Here is a 19841-nt window from a genome sequence, read left to right on the forward strand (position 1 = left end):
ATGAGCATACATTGTTTTCTTATTCACTTGAGGAGCTGTGCACAGCTTCATTAGTTCCAAAGATGCAATAGCAATTGCTGCTCACCTATTGCTTCGTCAGTCACAGCAGCACTATGGCGAGGGGTAGAGTGCCCAAATATTAGCCTTTTGTTTTAAATAAGGATTTTGGAGATAAAAGAATGTTTAAAAAGTTGGTCTCATGACCTGAGAAGGCAAACTTTTTTGTTTAGGCAGTTTTGGTTACCTGGGGCTTCTTCCAGCCGCCTGCGGTCCTCCTAGTCCCTCGCTGTCGTTCCATTATGCTCCATTCGGCCGCTGGGCTCCGCTGAATCCTGGCCAGTAGCAGTCTATTGTGCATGCGCAGCTCAGCCACGCAATTCCTCATTCATTGGCGCATGTGCAGTTTTCATTTTTATGAACTGCACAAGGAAGCGTGATCCAGAGGCGTGTGGCTCGCGGCTGCGCATGCTGGTTTCAGAAAAAGACAGCTGCTGAATGAAAGATTGAGGAAAGACAGAGAAGGATCAGAAGGACTACAGGGGGGCCGGAAGTAACCCCAGGTAAGTTAGGTTGGCAACCTTTATTTCACTTACTTTAAGAATTAGTAGCAAGAGCTGTGGGCAGGTGTGTTACTTGGTTCAAGATCCCCGTACTCTTTAAATAGAAAATGGGTGGAGCACAGATGGTGTCTCCAAGAAGCGTGCAGCTCCGGTGCTGGCAATCTGTTGTAGAGTAAACTGCTGGGATAGGGGCTTCTGACAAGCTGTCTAAAACTGTTTATTTGGCATCAACTAATCATGAAGCTTTTCCACATAAAACGCACACTCTGTCACTAACTGCCTACGCAGGCCTAGTGAAACATTTGTGCTTGGAATTAGGTTTCACTTTTGAAAATTATTATTTTGAAAATGTTTTCCTTTGCTCACCTAGATCCATCAATCAGGTCTGATGATTTTTATCACCTTGTCCGTATAATATTTTTTCGTCCAACCCTCCAGGACAGTGACATTGAGATTTGGGCTCCGCCCCCCAGAAACAGGAAACACCCAGCGTGAGCTCTATAAATCTGGTCCCAGGTATCCACACCTCAGTTGTGTGTTTCCTTCCCTGGGAACATGAGCTCTGTAAAGGGAGCTAGCTGGTCAGCAGCCTGGGAGTGCTGAGGCTGGTAATAGTTCCCTGAGGGAGCCTGCTTCACTACCCTGGAGGGTTGGAATATTGTTGCAGCAGAAAGCTCCTTACCTGCTTAAACAGGTTTTTCCCCTCTAGCAGCCACCTGAGCGGCTGTGCGTGCTAGAGGGAGGACAACGCGGAGCAGCCCTGACGGAGGTCCTGGACGCAGCGGTGGGGGAATATCGGCTCTGCACGGAGGAAGGATGGCTTTGCCCCCAGTCTAGCGGTACTTCCGCCGACGAGTGACTTCACTTCCGCATTTTGCGCGGCTGCAAAACAGCGTTGTGTGCGTTCCTTGTGGCACTTAGCGTTTGGCCTTTGCCGAGGATGGACGCACGAAAACTTCAGGATCAGGTAAGCCGGCGGAGATCTTGTGGGGAGCCGCGTTTGATCACGGTCTGACTGGTCGCCGCACTGGTCTGAGGTTTGATTATGCTGCTCAGATGTATTTAGTCAGCATATGAATGACAGTGGCTAGATCAAGGATATTTGCTGAAGCTGTCTTTTTGTGGTGGCACATTGTTGTTTAAAACCAGTTAAACATGGATAACTGCACTGATCTTAAGTTTAATTAATAGATCAGAAAAAGCATGTTAGACTACTTGGTGATTTGATTACTTAAATGGAGCAAGATGTTTGTTACCAGTTTAAGTATTGTAAAAGTCCTGATAGTTCAGAAAAGCATTTGTTCACATGTGACTGATTGGTTTTTGTGCAGCTCAATGTGTTTTGCATAAGTAATTGTTGCATAGCTACCTGAATGAATGTTAACTACATGGTGCATTCATTGTGGGGAGTGAGCTGGTTACTGGGTCAGCTGCATATAATGTTGGATGTTTTCCTTCTAAGTTTGCAGGAGGGATTTATTGGTGCAGTATCACCAAATATATTAAGTTTAAAAAAAAAAAAAAAAAAAAAAAAAATTTTTTTTTCCCTCTCTCTCTCCTGCAATACATTTTAGCAGCTGTATGCATCTACATTCTGTCTAGATGAGCTACACTTGAATTGATATGCATCCTAAATTATCTGTCTGATTGCTGTACTTAAGCTTATTTTACAGATGATATTCATTTTTTTGGTAAACAGCTCACTATATACACAGAGTATATATGAATAAACATCACATCTGTTCAGGAGAGGATTTATGTGATTAATTACAGGCTTTAATGAATTATAGTAATTAATCTCATGGTATTATTCTCTTCATATGTTTTTCAGGAGACTTCGGACTTATCCGATAGCTCTAACAGGTCCAGGAGTTGCCTTGTCTGTAAGGTTGTTTTGCCAACTAGCTGGACAAAAGCATCTTGCCAAGGATGTATTACAAAGTTAATTAATGACGAGAATACTGCCTCCTGCAAAGAGTTTATGACTACCATGAGGCATGAAATGGTAGAGACATTTAGAGCATTCAGGGAAAATCTGCCTACAGGGTCAGCTCCTGTGGTACCTCCTGTGGCAGTTATTCCCAAGGAGAATCCTAAGCCACGAAAAGCTCTTGTAAAAACTACAAGACGTTTAATTTCTTCAGATGAAGAAGAAGAAGAGGAAATACAGGATGTTCTTCCTGGAGGACAGGTTAACAGGGATTTATCACAGGATGATATGTCAGATCAAAGTGATACGGATGAGAAACTTATGTTTTCAAGATTCAGATTTCCGGTGGAAGAGACTGATGAATTAGTGCGGGCTATTCACACTACCTTGAATATTAATCAGACCACTCCCGCTCCTGTGTCCATACATGATAAATTATATTCTGGTATGGATCCCACACCACATTTAAATTTTCCTGTACATCCCTCAACAAAAAACCTAATTAATACGCAATGGAAATACCCAGAGAAAAAACTTTTTATTTCCAGAGGGTTTAGAAAGCGATTCCCCTTTTCAGAAGAAGATGCAAAACTATGGGAAGGTTGTCCCAAGTTAGACGCAGCGTTCAGTCTAATGAATAGGGAGAATGAACTTGCTTTTGAGGATTTGGGTTTCCTTAAAGACCCAGCAGACAAGAAAATTGATTTGTCACTTAAAAAAGCTTATACAGCAGCAGTAACTAACTTTAAGCCTGCTGCAGCCACCACCTGTGTCTCTAGGACCACTTTATTATGGATAGAGAGGGTGGAAGAATTAGTCAAAACTGATGCTCCTAAAAAGGACATTTTAGAAGCTCTGAGTGTTGTTAAGAAATCTAATAATTATGTTACTGATGCTTCAACAGAGTCACTAAGAGTTACAGCAAAGACAACAGCACTAGTTAATGCCCGCATGCCCGCAGAAATCTGTGGCTCAAGACATGGGACGGTAGCCAATCGTCCAAGTCTAAGGCATGTAATCTACCCTTTACGGGGGATCTGTTATTTGGCCCTCAGCTCCAAGAAGTCTTGGAGAAGACGGCAAGCAGGAAATTATCAATTCCTGAAGAAAAAGAAATTCAAGCCGAATAGGCCCTTTTTTCGCCGCAATAACCAGGCGAGAAATAAAGGGGTCCAAAAAAGGACTTGGCCAATTAATAAGGAAGGGCCTAGGAGGACTCCGCTGCATAAGCCAGCGGAGCCCCAAAGCAAGCACCAGTGACGCCAGGCTGAAAGTAGGGGGCAGGTTATCTCGCTTTCATCCAGAGTGGAGAAAGATAACCTCGAATCAATTCATTTTAGACCTAATAAAAGACGGGTACAAGATAAGATTCATAAAAAAGCCCCCGGTGAGGTTTGTAAAGACTTTAATGCCGAAAGACAGAGAAGCCAGGATGGCATTACAGGAATTACTAAGAGACATGATGGACAGAAATGTCATAAAAGAGGTACCACCTCAGGAAAGAAACCGAGGGTTCTATTCTCGAATTTTTCTGATCAAAAAGCCAACCGGAAAATTCAGAATGATTCTGAACTTAAAACCACTAAACCCCTTTATTGTATACGAAAAGTTCAGAATAGAAACTGTGTATACGATGAGGAACTTACTGAATGCAGACGTGTTTATGGTGAACATAGATCTGACAGACGCTTATTGGCACATCCCAATCAGAAGGGAGTCTCAAAAGTACCTAAGATTCAGTGTACAAGGAGACGGCGGAGTGCTGCATTATCAATTCTCGTGCCTTCCTTTCGGAATATCTTCAGCACCAAGAGTGTTTACGAAAGTAATGGCAGAGGTGGTAGGAAATCTTAATCTCCAGAACATTATAATAATCCCTTATCTGGACGACCTATTAGTTCTAGCAGACAATGCGGTACTGCTTCAAAGAGATCTGAAGAGGGTGTTAGGTCAGTTAGAAACCCTGGGTTGGTTAGTAAATTACCAAAAGTCACATCTGGATCCATCCCAGGTGATCAAATTTTTGGGGTTCATAATAAATTCACCCCTTCAAAGACTGTTCTTGCCAGAGGACAAGGTGACAAAAGTGCAGTCGACAATAGTCAGCCTTCTAGAGGCAGACGCCATCTCAGTACGGCAGTGCATGAGTATAGTGGGTCTTCTAACCTCAACAGCACCAGCGGTAGATTGGGCAATGGCTCACGTAAGAGTTCTCCAGAACTGGCTACTGGAAAACTGGAACAGAAATCAGGGCGATTTAGAAAGCGTGTTATCAATACCAACCTGGGTAAAGGAATCACTGTCTTGGTGGATGGATATAAAAAATCTTCAGTTAGGAAGACTATGGCGGTCTCCTCCAACAAAGATTATAACAGACGCAAGTTTGATGGGTTGGGGAGCCCATGTGGACGGACTATACCTGCAAGGGTCATGGACAGACCCAGTAAGGGGAGAGTCATCCAACTTCAGAGAAATGAAGACAGTTCATATGGCCCTATTACAAGCATCAGAGTGTCTAAAGGGGCATCATCTTCAGGTTCGTTCAGACAACATAACAGTAGTAGCCTATCTGAACAAACAAGGAGGGACAAGGTCCAGAAAACTCCTAGAAGTGTCACTGAAGTTCTTAGATTGGGCAGAGCTGAATCTGCTATCGTTAACAGCAGTCCATCTGAAAGGGACATTAAAACGAATGGCCGACCTTCTAAGCAGACAAAGACTGTCAAATTCCGAGCTGAGGCTCAACCCGGAAGTATTCAGAATGATAACGGCCAGATGGGGGTGGCCCGAAATAGACCTTTTTGCCAATCAGACGAACTCTCAATGCAGAAGGTTTTTCTCTCTAGATCCGAAGGGAGCATGTGCAATAGATGCGTTGGCCCAAGATTGGATCTTCAGCAAAGCATATGCCTTTCCACCAATCCCCTTGATTCCTCTTGTATTACAGAAGTTGAAACTGTCCAGAATGACTCTGATATTAATAGCACCAGATTGGCCAAAACGATCATGGTACCCGTTGTTACTAAAAATGCTGAAAAAAGATCCTTTACTCCTCCCTCAGGAGGAATTACTTTTAGATCAAGAGGAACACAGATGGGTACATGTTCCAAATCTGCATCTAAAAGCATGGTTTCTGAAAGGGATGTTCTGAAGTCCAAGGGCTTGTCAGACAGAGTGATCAAGACGGTTCTGAATAGCAGAAAGAAAGTAACCAGATCGATCTATTCTAAGTATTGGAAGACTTTTTTAGACTGGAAAAAGAGAAATAAAGTTAAAGACAATAAATTACCGACAATTCTGGAGTTCCTGCAAGATGGAATTGAGAGGGGTTTGGCCTTAAGTACAATTAAGGTACAAGTAGCAGCAATTTCTGTTTTCGTTGATAAGAAATTAGCCTTAGATCCCCTGGTGATCAGATTTATGAAATCAGTAGAAAGATCAAGGCCAATAGTTAAGAAATCATGTCCTAGGTGGGACCTATCTTTAGTTCTCAATGTACTTATGGAAGAGCCATTCGAACCTCTAGAAGAAATTTCGTTAAGGACGGTAACTGATTTTTTACCAAAAGTATCATCAGTGTCTAATAGGGGGCAAGAGATAATATTGCCTACCTTCTGCAATAAAGCAGTTCATCCAAAAGAGAAGCAGTGGCACAAGCTGGATGTAAGGAGGTGCTTACTAATATACTTAAAAAGAGTGAAGCAACTCAGGAAAACAGACAGGTTATTTGTTAATTTCACTGGAAATAAAGTGGGAGAAAAAATGACCAAAGCTTCGATAGCAAGATGGCTCAAGGTTTGTATTGAGGAAGCTTACAAATTGAGGCAGTTGGAGTCACCTAAAGAGATCACAGCACACTCTACTAGAGCTATGGCAACCTCCTGGGCCTATAGAGCTGGGGCATCGGCATCAGAGATCTGCCGGGCAGCAACATGGAGGAGTGTCAACACGTTCGTCAGACATTACCGTCTAGATCTGATGACAGCAGGAGAACAGTCCTTCGGGAGGAAAGTTCTACAGGCTGTGGTCCCGCCCTAAGGTGGGTGATTCCTTGTTTATCATCTCAATGTCACTGTCCTGGAGGGTTGGACGAAAAAAACAGGATTACGACCTGGTAATTCTATTTTTGACAACCCTCCAGGACAGTCCTTAGTTCCCACCCGTTAAGCATCATGTATTTTGATGTGGGTAAGAAGTATTAGGGTATCCAGTATGACTAGGTTCAGGTCTTGTGCACAACTGAGGTGTGGATACCTGGGACCAGATTTATAGAGCTCACGCTGGGTGTTTCCTGTTTCTGGGGGGCGGAGCCCAAATCTCAATGTCACTGTCCTGGAGGGTTGTCAAAAATAGAATTACCAGGTCGTAATCCTGTTTTTCTTAGGCACTAGAGATCGTCTGTTAAATGCTAATAATTTCGATTTTATGCAAATTCTATAAAAATGTGTGCTGCTTGGAACTGTACCAAAAATCATCCATTTACAAGCTGCTTAAGTTTACATAAAGTTGTCGTAAAATTTTATTCAACTGTATTTATCAAACAAAAAAGTTGGTTTAAAGTAGGGAGGAACTCCATGGAAAATGTAAAAATAGAAGTACTTCTACATACAGGGCTGTTTCTATGCACAATCCAAGCAAAGGCCAAGACTGCCCTCTAGTGTTCGGGGGCATGATACTGTGAATTAGTGTTTCTCAAACCTGTCAGGTGACTTCACAACAGTGCATGTTTTTGCAGGTAACCTCACCTATGCACAGGTGGGGTAGTTAGTGTCTCAACTAGGTGGATCCAAGTAGCTGAGACACTAATTACCCCACCTGTTCATAGGTGAGGTTACCTGCAAAACATGCACCGTTGGAGAGTAAGAAGGACAGGTTTGAGAAACACTCCTGTAACTAGTTGAGCATAAGTACAATTCTAGTTAATGTAAGCGAGATAAGAAGTCAGTTACACATTCCCAATTGTTTGTCCCACCAGTCTGTATCCTGCACAGTAACTTTTTATCATGAACCTGTAATTAAATACATATTGAGTGTATGAATGTTGTTTAACATTTCAGCAACAATTGGACATATTTATGTGTGTACTACATCATATACAATCCTGTAGAACTGACCTACAATGGATTTAGTGTATTTGTAATGTAAACATTGAAGTATCTATGAGTGAATGAATGATGATGCAATTAAGACATGAAAACACTCTATACAGTCTGGTTATATTATTGCTTTTTGTTTTTTTCTTCTTTCATTTGGTTACATTTGCATCATTCTTTCTTAGGTATAATAGAGAGTATCAAACCTTTTTGCGTTTGTAGATTTTTTTTCTAAATACTAAATTTATGGAGGAATAAACCTATTTTCATATATGACTTAGCAATGTACTGCATCTACTTAGTTCATAACTGTGCGGTAAAATGCCAAGGCATTTAGAATATCTGCAGATTTTGTGAAGTAAGTACATTACTGCTATTGTTTGCTAAAAATTAAATAAAATAAAAACTCTAATTAGCTTAGCATTTTTGCACACTGTAAATCCCCCTGATATGCAATTAGCTCAGAAAGACAGAAATGGCAATTCAATATTTCAGTGTATGAATGTCAGTGGCATTACCAGATGTCAATGTTTGGGGCATCTGCAAATGGGCGAAAAGAAACTAAAATATGAATAAATCAATATGCTATGACATAGCAGTGACATCACCAAATGTGCAAACCCCATCCCAATGTATCTTTTACCAAAGTCCTTTTGGGTCCTTCTAAGGTTTTGTTTTATAGTTTTGGGGGTTTTTTAATCATTTTTTTTAAATATACCTCTTAAGCCAAGTTTAAAAAAAAAACCCACTATAGGTAGTGGTTGGTTGTTAACGAATACTGGTCTTTGCATGTCATCAGTATAGTCTGCATCACTTTCCTACATTAACACAGTTTGAGTTATATCTGACCCTTTTTCATCTGTATAGGTCGAATGACATTATCCTAACCTTTGTTAATATAAATGGCCACAGAAAACTATTTACGGTAATTGCATGCAGCATTCGCAACTTTTTGTTTTCTGTGGAAGTATGCAATGATAGCTCCAGGTCATTAATCTAAGTAGAGTGCCACTAATGGCAGGGTTTATGGGTACAAAGTGTTGTTGTTTATCTTTGCCTGGTGTTATGTTACTGCATTTACATGTAGCTGCTGGATGTTGTCGTCATTTCTTCTGCCTTTGTTCCAGGCCTAATGTTATATTGTACAGGTTTATGAACTGATGTAAAAATTACATGCTGTGTATCATATTATTGCTTATGTTTCAGGGAGACTAATTTGAAAGTTCGGCAAGCTCTCCCGGTAACAGCAGATCTTGGAGAAGATATTTCCCGGCTTGCAGAGTTTGACGGTAACTGTGTTTTTTTTTTTTTTCTTTTTTGTTTTCTGGAGATCAATAGTTTGTATGGTAAGATAGAAGTGACCTTTTTATTTGTGCATTTCCAATTGTTAAAGGGGCACTATGGCGGAGAATTGTAAAATTTTAAATATGTGCAAACAAATACATTTTTCCAGAGTAAAATGAGCCATAAATTACTTTTCTCCTATGTTGCTATCACTTACAGTAGGTAGTAGAAATCTGACAAAAGCGACAGGTTTTGGACTGGTCCATCTCTTCATAGAGGATTCTCAGGGATTTATTTATTTTCAAAAGCACTTAGTGAATGGCAGTTGCTTTGTCCAACTGACAAAAAACTGTGTAGCGAGCAGGGAAAGCTGGCCAGCATCATTGTTCAAATGCTTTTTAGGGAATATCTTTATAAAGAATAAAAGCCTTGCTGAGAATCTCCTATGAAGAGAGCTGCGTGCACATGTCCTGCTCGGGGGGGGCAAAATATATTAATAAAAATTAATGTAAACACTGCAGTCCTCAAGTGGTTCAGTGATTGTTTAATGGGTTACTCCACATTACTACAAAAATCGATAAAACGTATGTCTTCACTACACAAGACGTTGTTTAACTGAATACTGGGAAAAAATATCTTTTAAGTTGGCAGCTACTATAACATATTTTTTTTTTTTAAGAAACTTGCTGGAATTTATAGTGATATTATTTAGCTTAGTGTTAAAGATACCAATAATTCTACTGTCTTGGTTTGTATCATTGATTCATAATTTAATTCCCTAAAAAGCAAGGAATACAATGTTGTGCATGCTGGTGCACCTGTTAGATCTTCAGACACCGTTGACCCTTCCACCGAAGGAAGAGATGTTGCCCAGCAGTGGAGTCTAAGCGCCCACGGGTCTTCACTAACACCCCCCGAAGGGAATGCTAGACTGCGCTGCTTAGTGTTCACCAGGTCACTGCTGGGATAATCTCAGCTGGTGGTTGAGAGAACGGTGACACCTCACTGTGGAGTTGTTAGAAGACAGAATCCGGAACTACCCGAGTCAGGGCAGGTGACAGGCAATAGCAGAGTCCAGTGTACAATCCGAGTCAGGGCAGGCGGCAGGCAATAGCAGAGTCCAGTGTACAATCCGAGTCAGGGCAGGCGGCAGGCAATAGCAGAGTCCAGTGTACAATCCGAGTCAGGGCAGGCGGCAGGCAATAGCAGAGTCCAGTGTACAATCCGAGTCAGGGCAGGCGGCAGGCAATAGCAGAGTCCAGTGTACAATCCGAGTCAGGGCAGACGGCAGGCAATAGCAGAGTCCAGGGTACAATCCGAGTCAGGGCAGGCGGCAGGCAAAAGCAGAGTCCAGTGTACAATCCGAGTCAGGGCAGGCGGCAGGCAATAGCAGAGTCCAGTATCAGGCAAGAGGTAAGTATCAAGGGGAGCAGAACAGGAGTAGTCAGGCAGGCCGGGTCGAGATCAGGAGTATCGGTAATAGAGGCAGAGCTGGTCAGCAGGCAGAGCGTCACCAGGAACCACACTAGCTGTCAGAACGAACAGCACCTGTTACAGGGGAAGGCTGGCCTTTTATACTGTGGCCACAGCAGATTGGCGCCAACGTACGCACGCCACGCGTGCGCAGACGCGAACACAAGGCTCCGCGCATGCGTACGTAAAGCCGCGTTCGGTCACGCGCACGCGTACGCACGCCCCCAGCCACAGTATTCAAACTGCAGTCAGAGACGCGCGCGCGCGCGAAACAGGAAGGACGCCGCTGCCGGGAGCTACGAGCGTGAGTATGACAGCACCTTACCTGCTATGCTGTGTTTACTGCATTAATTATACAGGAATGTAAAATCCTACATGTCTGAAAGAGTTCCGGTTATGTGTACAGATCATTTTCAGTACAAATTACTGGAATCCAGGGAATGGTGCACCACTGTGCTTTTTATCGTTAACGAACAAATAATGATATTACTACAATCTACAGAAAGTCTTACCAGCCTGTCTTCAACCCAATAAGATTAACAGTGTTTGCAGCACACGCTTCCAGTACATCTGTGTGATCACATCTGCACACTTATCCACTGTTCCAGTTCCTCCTTTACTTCACTTAATAATATATACAGCATTGGTGTCAAACTCAAATTCTCAGTGGGCCAAAATTGAAAACTGGAACCAAGTTTCTTGGTGTCTAATGGTCCCTCTCCCTTCACCATGTGGCATCATATTTGCAGCAGCACTTAGCTATGTAGGCTTTGTGCTCAGGTGCTGGTGAGCCAAATATAATGCAAAGTGGAGAACCCAATTGTGGGCCAAATGTGACAGCACTGTGGGCCAGATTTGGCCCACAGACCAGAGTTCAACATATATAATGTAGACGATAAACTGAAAAACGCACTCTTAAGTGCATTCTACTTTATTATTCTAATCCATAATCAAATGGTGTGAAGTAAAAAAAATCACCTACATAGGGTGTCCATTACCAGGGCCCACCAAATAAAATGTGCCTAGTAAAACAATCTCAGTGCTTCCTACTCACTTCCCAACTGATTTTGCTCATCTGGCATTCTCAGAGGTGAGGGGGAGTGGAGCTTTATTTTAACCTATTTCGGACATTTTTTTTTCTATTTTTACACTGATCAATGGGATTTTCTCACAATGAAATTAGCTCCTGACCGGTGCACAGCTGAGTGTAGTGGCAACTAAAGCAGGGATACTGAAATCTATGCCCTGGAAGAGATAAGAGTCTCCAAACAGGCACAGAGTTCAATCGGAACTGATTAAAGAGGACCAAGGGCTTGATTCACTAAACCGTGATAAGTCATATAACGGCTGTTTTCACGCGCATTTTTGCGTTAGTACACGATTGCGAATTTGCATGCGCAATCGCGAATTATCGTGCACAATTTAAATTTTTGCATGAAAACTATAGTTTTCATGCGAAAATATTATTGCGCGCAATAATTTGAGATTGCGCACGCAAATTCGCGATCGCGCACAAATGCGAAAATGCGCGCGAGAACAGCCGTGATATGACTTTTCACAGTTTAGTGAATCAAGCCCCAAGAGTGAAAAATATGTGTGTGACAAAGCCTGTGATGTAAAGCTTTGTGTCTGTGCTGCCAGGATTAGCAGGTGGTGTAGGGTTAATAGCTCACCATCTTGCCCGTAAATCATAAATATCATAAACTCTGCCCCCTCAGCTGACTGAAATGTTCTGAAGCTCTGTGGCCGCCCCCACCTGCGCGCCGTGGCCTGTCCCCAGCTTGACAGCTGCCAATTAGGCCGTGGCTGCTGAGCTGGGGGTTGGCCACGGTAATGCAGGTGGGGATGGCCCCAGAGCTTCAAAACACTTAAAAAAAAAAAAAAAAGCCATGAAAGTTTTGCCAAGGGGAGCAGAGCTCCTCAAGTCAAGCTGGTGAGTTATAAACCTTACCACCTGCGTTTCTGGCAGCACAGACAACGAGCTGTACATTAACTGTTTTCATTTTTCTTTAAACTCTTGGTGCTGTTGGATTCCCAGCTATGGCCAGACATCAACAACAGTAAATGAGAGAACAATCTCCCCTTACCTCAGAGCTCTATGTTATGTTTTTATTTGACATAGGCAATGTTGAACTCCATAAAATGCACACATAAAGGACCTTCTTCTGTTTGTGAAGATAAAAGAATGACTGTTGATACAAACACAACACAGCCAAAGAGCTACAGTTAGAACAAGCAGTTCTGAAACCGAATGATAAATGCTTTATTTTGAAAAACATTGCTTTACTTGCATTTTTTTTACACTGTGGTCTGAGGAGGTCTGGTTGTACACTGGCATCTGTCAGGTTGTCTCCAACTATGATCAGTGTTTCTAGTGCATCTGTGATCTCATTGCAGAGTACATGTTTGTTTACTTTCTAAGTGAAAATACTGTTAAGGGCCAGGGTGAAGAGCACAAACTAAAAGCATGTCCTGGCCAGGGGCCGTAGGGTCGAGCAGGACACTGGAAGCTTCTGGAACATCCAGAGGCTTCCTTTTTCTTAGGTAAGCAATTATTATTATTTATTTATCTATCCGCTCTAGTTTGCTTTATGTACAGCTTACTGACTAGATACACTTATTTTTCCTATGCCTTATTCCCTTAGGACTTTCTATTTCATGTTGTGAGGTTATTGTTGTATTTGCCTTCCTGTTTGATTTATATCTAACCACTAATCACCATGTTTATGTCTGTGGATTGCCTTATTGCCCATGTTTCTATCACGTTGGCTGTGTTTGTTTCTCTCACTTAAATTTTACATTTATAAAAGATTATGATACTGCTTTACAAATTGTTAAATGCTAATACGAGATGTACAGCATTGTGGTTTTTTTTCCTTCTTCTTCACTATTTTACTTTTGTTTCATAATTTTGATTTTATGCATTTTTCTTATATGAAGATGCAACACAGTCTGTTTTAGTTCTAAAGAACAATACAGTTACAGTTGTGGCTACATCCTATTAATAGTCAGCATTTTTACCTTCATTCCTTGACCCGGTAAACACATTTTCTTGGTTGCCACCACTATTGTGCTAACCTGAATTAATCTGTATTCTTTCCTTACCATTTTACTCATTATTGTTTTATTTTGTAATAGCGTCTTTACTCTTGACAGTACAGCTTATTTTCAGTTAAGCTGTTGTATCAGTCGTGAATTCTCAGTGGTTTCTACATTTCCCTTTTTCTTCTGTATTAATTTGAACAAAGATATTGCACAAACTCCCACCTTGTGACCTCTCCTGCTTCCTCATTAAGACTTCTCTCCGCTCCCTCCCTACTAAAAGATACCTTCTTTTATCTTCAGAACTGAAGTAGCATGTAGCATTGAAGAATGGTTGTAATGAGAATTGATTGTGTAGCTAGAGAAATAAAGCAGTAATGGATATTCCAAGACATGTGGGTCATTCACACCAACGCTCTTCCTCCTCCTCCAGTGTGCCACAGACCTGCTCACTGTCAGCCTGACATGTGCTGTCCAGATGGCATAAAAGAAGGCACAAAGTATTTTTATCTTGTAATTCCAATGATTCTCCACATTATCATAGATCTCTTATGTCCTGAGAGTTGCAACAAATTTATGAAATAGTTGTTCCATGCCAAAATGGTGCAATGATGGTCTGGTTTGGGTTTGATTTTCCTAGTGTTAAAGGCAAGGTTTTCTTTTCCACTTCTGGCCAGATTATGTAGTAGATTTGTCTAGTTTACTTAAATGGAAAAGGCAATTTAAATCAAGTCCTATACATATGCATAATGCTTGTTACCTGTAGGGATAGGGACTTTCATTGTACTGTTGCATCACTGAATAGTTACACCACAACAGTACTGTGCGGTCCGACTTTTCAGCTCTGTTGCATTGTAATTTGATGCAAGTGTGAAAGGGCCCTTAAAGTGAACATAAAGTGAAAAAAGTGCCCCTAGGGGGTACTTAACTTGGTAGTGGGAAGCCCTCTGGATTCTAAAGAGGCTTCCCTTGTATTCCTGTTCAGCCCTCTTACTGCCCTGGGAACCCCCGAAAGTAAGCCAACAAGGGCTTGTCAGCGCACAGGCGCAATAGTCATCGGGATCCTAAATCATAACAAGCCTGTGATGCATCTCACACAAGTATACTGGCGGCTTAGCGCTCAGGATCTGGCGGAAACAGCCAGGGTGGATCAGGTCCGCTATACTGCGCAGGTGCGAGCTGTCTGCAGAACAATGCAATTTAACAAATAATCACACAAAACCCAGCAATGCAGCTATGGCTTAAAGAGGAACTCCAGTGAAAATAATTTAATATAAAAAGGTGCTTAATTTTTACAATAATTATGTATACATGATTTAGTCAGAGTTTGCTCATTGTAAAATCTTTCCTCTCCCAGATTCACATTCTGACATGTATTACATGGTGACATTGTTACTGTGGGCAGATTATGTAGCTGTTCTGGCTTTAACAGACAGCTATAAACAGCCATTTCCTGTGTGTGTCATTGTTACATTGTGGCAGTTTGCCCAGAGTACCGTACGGTACCAGAGCCTCTTGTGGGAGGGGTTTCAGCACAAAATCAGTCATACAGCGCCCACTGATGGTCTGTTTGTGAAAATCATTATATTTTTCATGTAAAAGTGGGTATCAGCTACTGATTGGGATAAAGTTCAATTCTTGGTCGGAGTTTCTCTTTAAAGGAAACATCCAAGCAATAATTAAAATCAAAATCCACTTACCTGGGGCTTCCTCCAGCCCCTGGCAACCGTCCTGTGCCCTCGCCACAGCTCCGGTGGCTCCCGGTGACTTTCGCTGCAGAAGCCGATCTCGCCAGGTCGGCTTCCGGGTCGGCTTCATCTGCGCTCCACGGCGCGGGTCACGTTGTCTCGCCGAAGTCATCAGGTCTGTACTGCGCAGGTGGAGCTACAGGCGTGGGCAAGTCAACATGCTGGATCTGTCTTTTTGATATACGTGTTTTTACTGAGGAGATGTGAGTGCACTACTTTTAGATTTTTAAATAAATGATACGTTTTAACTATGTTAAGCTCCTTTAGTCACTAGATTTGCAGCATAAGATATGAAGCTGTGAGATCTGCTTATAGTGGCTTATACTGCTGAGAAGACGCTGTGGAAGTTGCTTGGGACAAAAAAAAGTGCGATTGCTGTCTTATAACTTGGGCAGCAAATAATAAGGTGAGAGGCCACTGATGTTGGTGCAAAAGATTGGCACTCAGGAGGAGGCAAGCTGAGAGTGTGGGTTTGCACTTTTCTGCTGTCAGTTGGTTGGCAGTTAGAATATATGTGTGAGGAAACGCGGAAAAGCCGCCGTCTCTCGAGGTGAGGCGGCTGTTTCCGCGTCCAGCATGGCGTCACAACGCGGAAAAAACGCCGCATGCCGCATGGGCAGTGCGGCGGAATCCGCATTGGTAACGGCGGAATCCACATCAGAGGCGACCCCCGCATTAGATACATTGCAAAACAGTACTGGTGTGGCTGGGACTGATAGTCCACCAAGATTCAGACTTACACGCGCGCGAGCACAGAGGCAGAGTTTAAATAGCAGTTAGAAGGGTGTCGGCTGACCAGCTGGGTCAGCTGACAAATTCCACTGCTCCCATTGGACCAGCAATTAGGGAGGTCCTGGAAAGGTCCTAGAGTATATATACTGCTGGTTGTTCACTTGCTCTTTGTCTGGCGTGCGATTACATACGTGGGAGCACCCAGATCCGTAGTCAGATCCTGAAGTGTGCCGGGACCAGCTGGAGCTGTAATCCTACACTTAGCTAGATATTTGATAGCTAAAGTACTAGTTTGATTGTGATTATATGTTATGACTTTTGCCTGCCTCGACTATCCTCCTGAACTCTGATCTTGCACCTCGATATTTCTGATACTCTGTTGCCGAACCCCGGCTCGTTCCTTGACTCTGCTTCTGCCTCCTGATTTTGTACCCCGATATTTCTGATACCCCGTTGCTGAACCCTGCCTGTACTTTGACTCTGCCTTTGCCTCCCGATCCTGTACTTTATCTGTCCGTGTGTGTACGACCTGGCTTGTCCGACCTCGAGAACCGACCTTACCGTTAGAGGCAGTTCCTCGCTCTGTTAGCGATCCTTCCTCCTGAGGGTCACTTTCAGATATTCCTTCCTACTATCAGTCTGACTCCTCCCGTCTTGGAGAGCTCAGGTCTGCGGAAGGAATCTGTGCAGTACTCCTTACTGCATTGAGGCCTTGTCCTCTTAGTGTTACAGTTACACCAAACACTACACTCTACTCGGGTGATCAGAGGTTAGTTTGTATATCGGATTATCGGTGAGACTGCAGTTCACTTATAATCTGGTATATATCTGTATTTCCGGTGATACTGCAGATCACCGGTAATCAGATACTCTCTGCGCCCACCGATCGTTACAGAACGCCAGACCAAAAAACAAAATGGACGCAAACACTGGTCGTCTGGGTATGCTTGCCACTTCGGTGGATAACCTTCATCAAGCACTGGGCCAGCACAAAGCTTTGATTGATGCCCTTTCAGGCTCTGTGCAAACCCTCCAGACGTCAGTTGATTCAGTGCGATCCCCTCCTAGTGATGACATACGTATGCCTGTACCTGATAAATTTTCCGGCCACAAGTCTGACTTCCGGAATTTCAAGAGTAGAGTGTTGTCATACTTCGAGTTAAGACCCCGATCCTCGGGGACTGAGACCCAACGGGTCATTTTCATTAAAACACTGTTAACTGGTGATTCCCAGTCCTGGGCATACAACCTGTCCCCCACTAGTTTAGCTCTGACCTCAGTCGAGGAATTTTTTAAGGCTATGGCCGTAATATACGACGACCCTGACCTTGCGGCAACTTCAGAGCGAAAGCTCAAACTTTTGCGGCAAGGCAGAGGGTCGGTCGAGGATTACGCAGCAGAATTTCGTAGGTGGTCTGTTACCGCCAGATTCGACAATTTTGCTCTGATGGATTATTTTCTATCTGGGTTGTCGGAGGAGGTCTCTGATTTGATGCTAACCTTACCCGAGCCCGCAACAGTCGATGAGGCCATATCATCGGCCATCAGAGTCGATCGTCGACTACGCCATCAGAGGCAGACTAGGGGCAGTCACCGGGTCAGGGTGACTTCGTATGTGGCACCTTCTGGTACGCCCGCAGTAACGGCATCTCCACCGGTGTCACCCTCTCCAGCCTCACCACCACCCGAACCCATGCAAATTGGTCGATCAAGATTGACCCAGGTGGAACGTAGGCGGAGAATAACAGAACAACTGTGCCTGTATTGTGCAGAAGCAGGGCACAGGGTGCGAAACTGCCCTAACAAGTCGGGAAACGGGTCTGCCTAGGAGTAGTGGGGGGTGACACCCTAGGCACTTCATTTTCACCCCAAAAAGAGAAGAAGTTACTTCTCCCCTGTACTATTACGTGGGAGGATAAGTCTGTGGACACTGAAGCTTTTATTGACTCTGGCTCAGCGGCCAATTTTATGAACCTTGAATTTGCTCGGGAGTTGGGTATTCCTCTCACTCCAGTAAGTCCCCCCATTCAGGTCACGGCAGTAGACGATTCCCCGCTGCAACGGGATCGTCCCCTGTCTCAGACTCCGCAGGTGAGGGTCACGATAGGGGTATTGCATGGGGAACAGTTACAGTTTTTCGTTTTGAACATGTCAACCTCCACTATTATCTTAGGTATGCCTTGGTTACAGGCCCACTCTCCACAAATCGACTGGGCCACGGGTCAGGTAACCAGATGGTCTGATCGTTGTCACCAACAGTGTCTAGGAAAGGTGACATTGGGTCAGACCAAGGTGTATGTGGAGGGTGTTCCCGAGGTGTATTCCGATTTTTCTGATGTCTTTTGTCCCAAGTCTGCTGATCAATTACCTCCTCATCGCCCGTTCGATTGCCCCATTGATCTCCGTGCTGGTTGTATGCCCCCTAGGGGTCACCTGTATAACTTGTCCGGTCCCGAGAAGTTGGCCATGCAGGAGTACATTCGTGACAACCTGGCCAAGGGGTTTATTCGGCCCTCTCGGTCACCTGCTGGGGCCGGTTTCTTTTTCGTTAAGAAAAAAGACGGGGGTCTTCGACCTTGTATCGACTACCGAGGTCTCAATAAAATCACGGTAAAGAATCGCTATCCGTTACCATTGATAGACGACTTATTCACGCAGGTCACTACTGCAAAGATCTTTTCTAAGTTAGATCTGAGGGGGGCATACAACCTAATCCGCATTAGAAGGGGCGATGAATGGAAGACGGCCTTTAACACACCCGACGGGCATTACGAATACTTAGTGATGCCCTTCGGGTTGTGCAATGCGCCCGCCGTCTTCCAGGAACTAATCAATGAGGTATTCCGGGAGGTATTGGGTAAATTCGTACTGGTATACCTCGATGATATATTAATTTATTCCAATAACCTCCTTGAACACAGGGTCCATGTGAAATTTGTCCTAAACAAATTAAGACAGAATAGACTCTACGCCAAGTTAGAAAAGTGTATTTTTGAGGTGACATCCGTCACGTTTCTGGGGTATGTGATTTCTACCTCAGGTCTGTCAATGGACCCTGCTAAAGTCACAGCTGTCCTAGAATGGCCGCAACCTGTGGGTCTGAAAGCCCTCCAGAGATTCCTGGGTTTTGCAAATTATTATAGGAGGTTTATAAAAGGGTACTCCACGATCATTGCACCCCTTACCAGTCTCACAAAAAAGGGGGCAGATACTACCCACTGGTCTCCGGAGGCTCAGAATGCATTTTCTAGTCTGAAAAAATTGTTTTGTTCCGCACCAATCCTGAGACATGTCGACACCGCTTATCCGTTCATTGTTGAGGTCGATGCCTCGGAGGTCGGGGTAGGGGCTGTGCTGTCTCAGCGATCAGGGTTACAGGGAAGACTACACCCCTGTGCGTACTTTTCCCGTAGGTTCTCTCCGGCAGAGAGAAACTACGATATAGGCAACAGAGAGCTCCTGGCCATTAAATTGGCATTTGAGGAGTGGCGCCACTGGCTGGAGGGGGCAGAGCACACGATCACTGTTTACACCGACCACAAGAACTTGGAGTACATCGAGGGGGCTAAGAGGCTTAGTCCTCGTCAGGCCCGGTGGTCCTTGTTTTTTACGAGATTCAGGTTTATAATCACATACACTCCAGGTAGCAAAAACATCAAGGCAGATGCCCTCTCCAGGTGTTTCGAACCTGAGACAGCACAGCCTCACACTCCTGAATCCATCATTCCGCAGAAACTGGTGTTAGCCGCCACGGAGTCTTGGGAAGAGTGGACAGAGATCTTGGGTCCCTTTCAGCAGGAGGTTCCTGAAGGGAAACCCGAAGGGGTCTTGTTCATACCACTACCATTCCGGTTACAGGTTCTGCAACTCTTTCACGCCCATAAGAATGCTGGTCATCCTGGAGCTGCCAGAACGCAGGATCTGATTGCCAGGTGTGCTTGGTGGCCTTCCTTGGCAACAGATTGCAAGGAGTATGTTA

The 19841-nt window shown here is 43.8% G+C and overlaps 2 protein-coding genes across 5 annotated transcripts in view; both read left to right on the plus strand.

The window, feature by feature from the left end:
- ATP8B4 (ATPase phospholipid transporting 8B4 (putative)) overlaps positions 1 to 19841 on the plus strand; it is a 352146-nt gene that overhangs the window by 207587 nt on the left and 124718 nt on the right. For all 4 annotated transcript variants that reach the window (XM_068275401.1, XM_068275402.1, XM_068275404.1 and 1 more), the window contains exon 10: positions 8790 to 8872. In XM_068275401.1, the coding sequence (XP_068131502.1) occupies positions 8790 to 8872 (83 nt within the window). The remainder of the gene's footprint in view (positions 1 to 8789; positions 8873 to 19841) is intronic.
- LOC137563216 (uncharacterized) lies at positions 1091 to 3765 on the plus strand. The gene is made up of 2 exons (XM_068275407.1): positions 1091 to 1527; positions 2392 to 3765. Exons 1-2 carry the CDS (start codon positions 1501 to 1503, stop codon positions 3748 to 3750), a joined length of 1386 nt encoding a protein of 461 aa, XP_068131508.1. The 5' UTR covers positions 1091 to 1500; the 3' UTR covers positions 3751 to 3765.

The sequence above is a fragment of the Hyperolius riggenbachi genome, chromosome 3 (assembly GCF_040937935.1).
Source record: "Hyperolius riggenbachi isolate aHypRig1 chromosome 3, aHypRig1.pri, whole genome shotgun sequence".
Lineage (NCBI taxonomy): Eukaryota > Metazoa > Chordata > Amphibia > Anura > Hyperoliidae > Hyperolius > Hyperolius riggenbachi.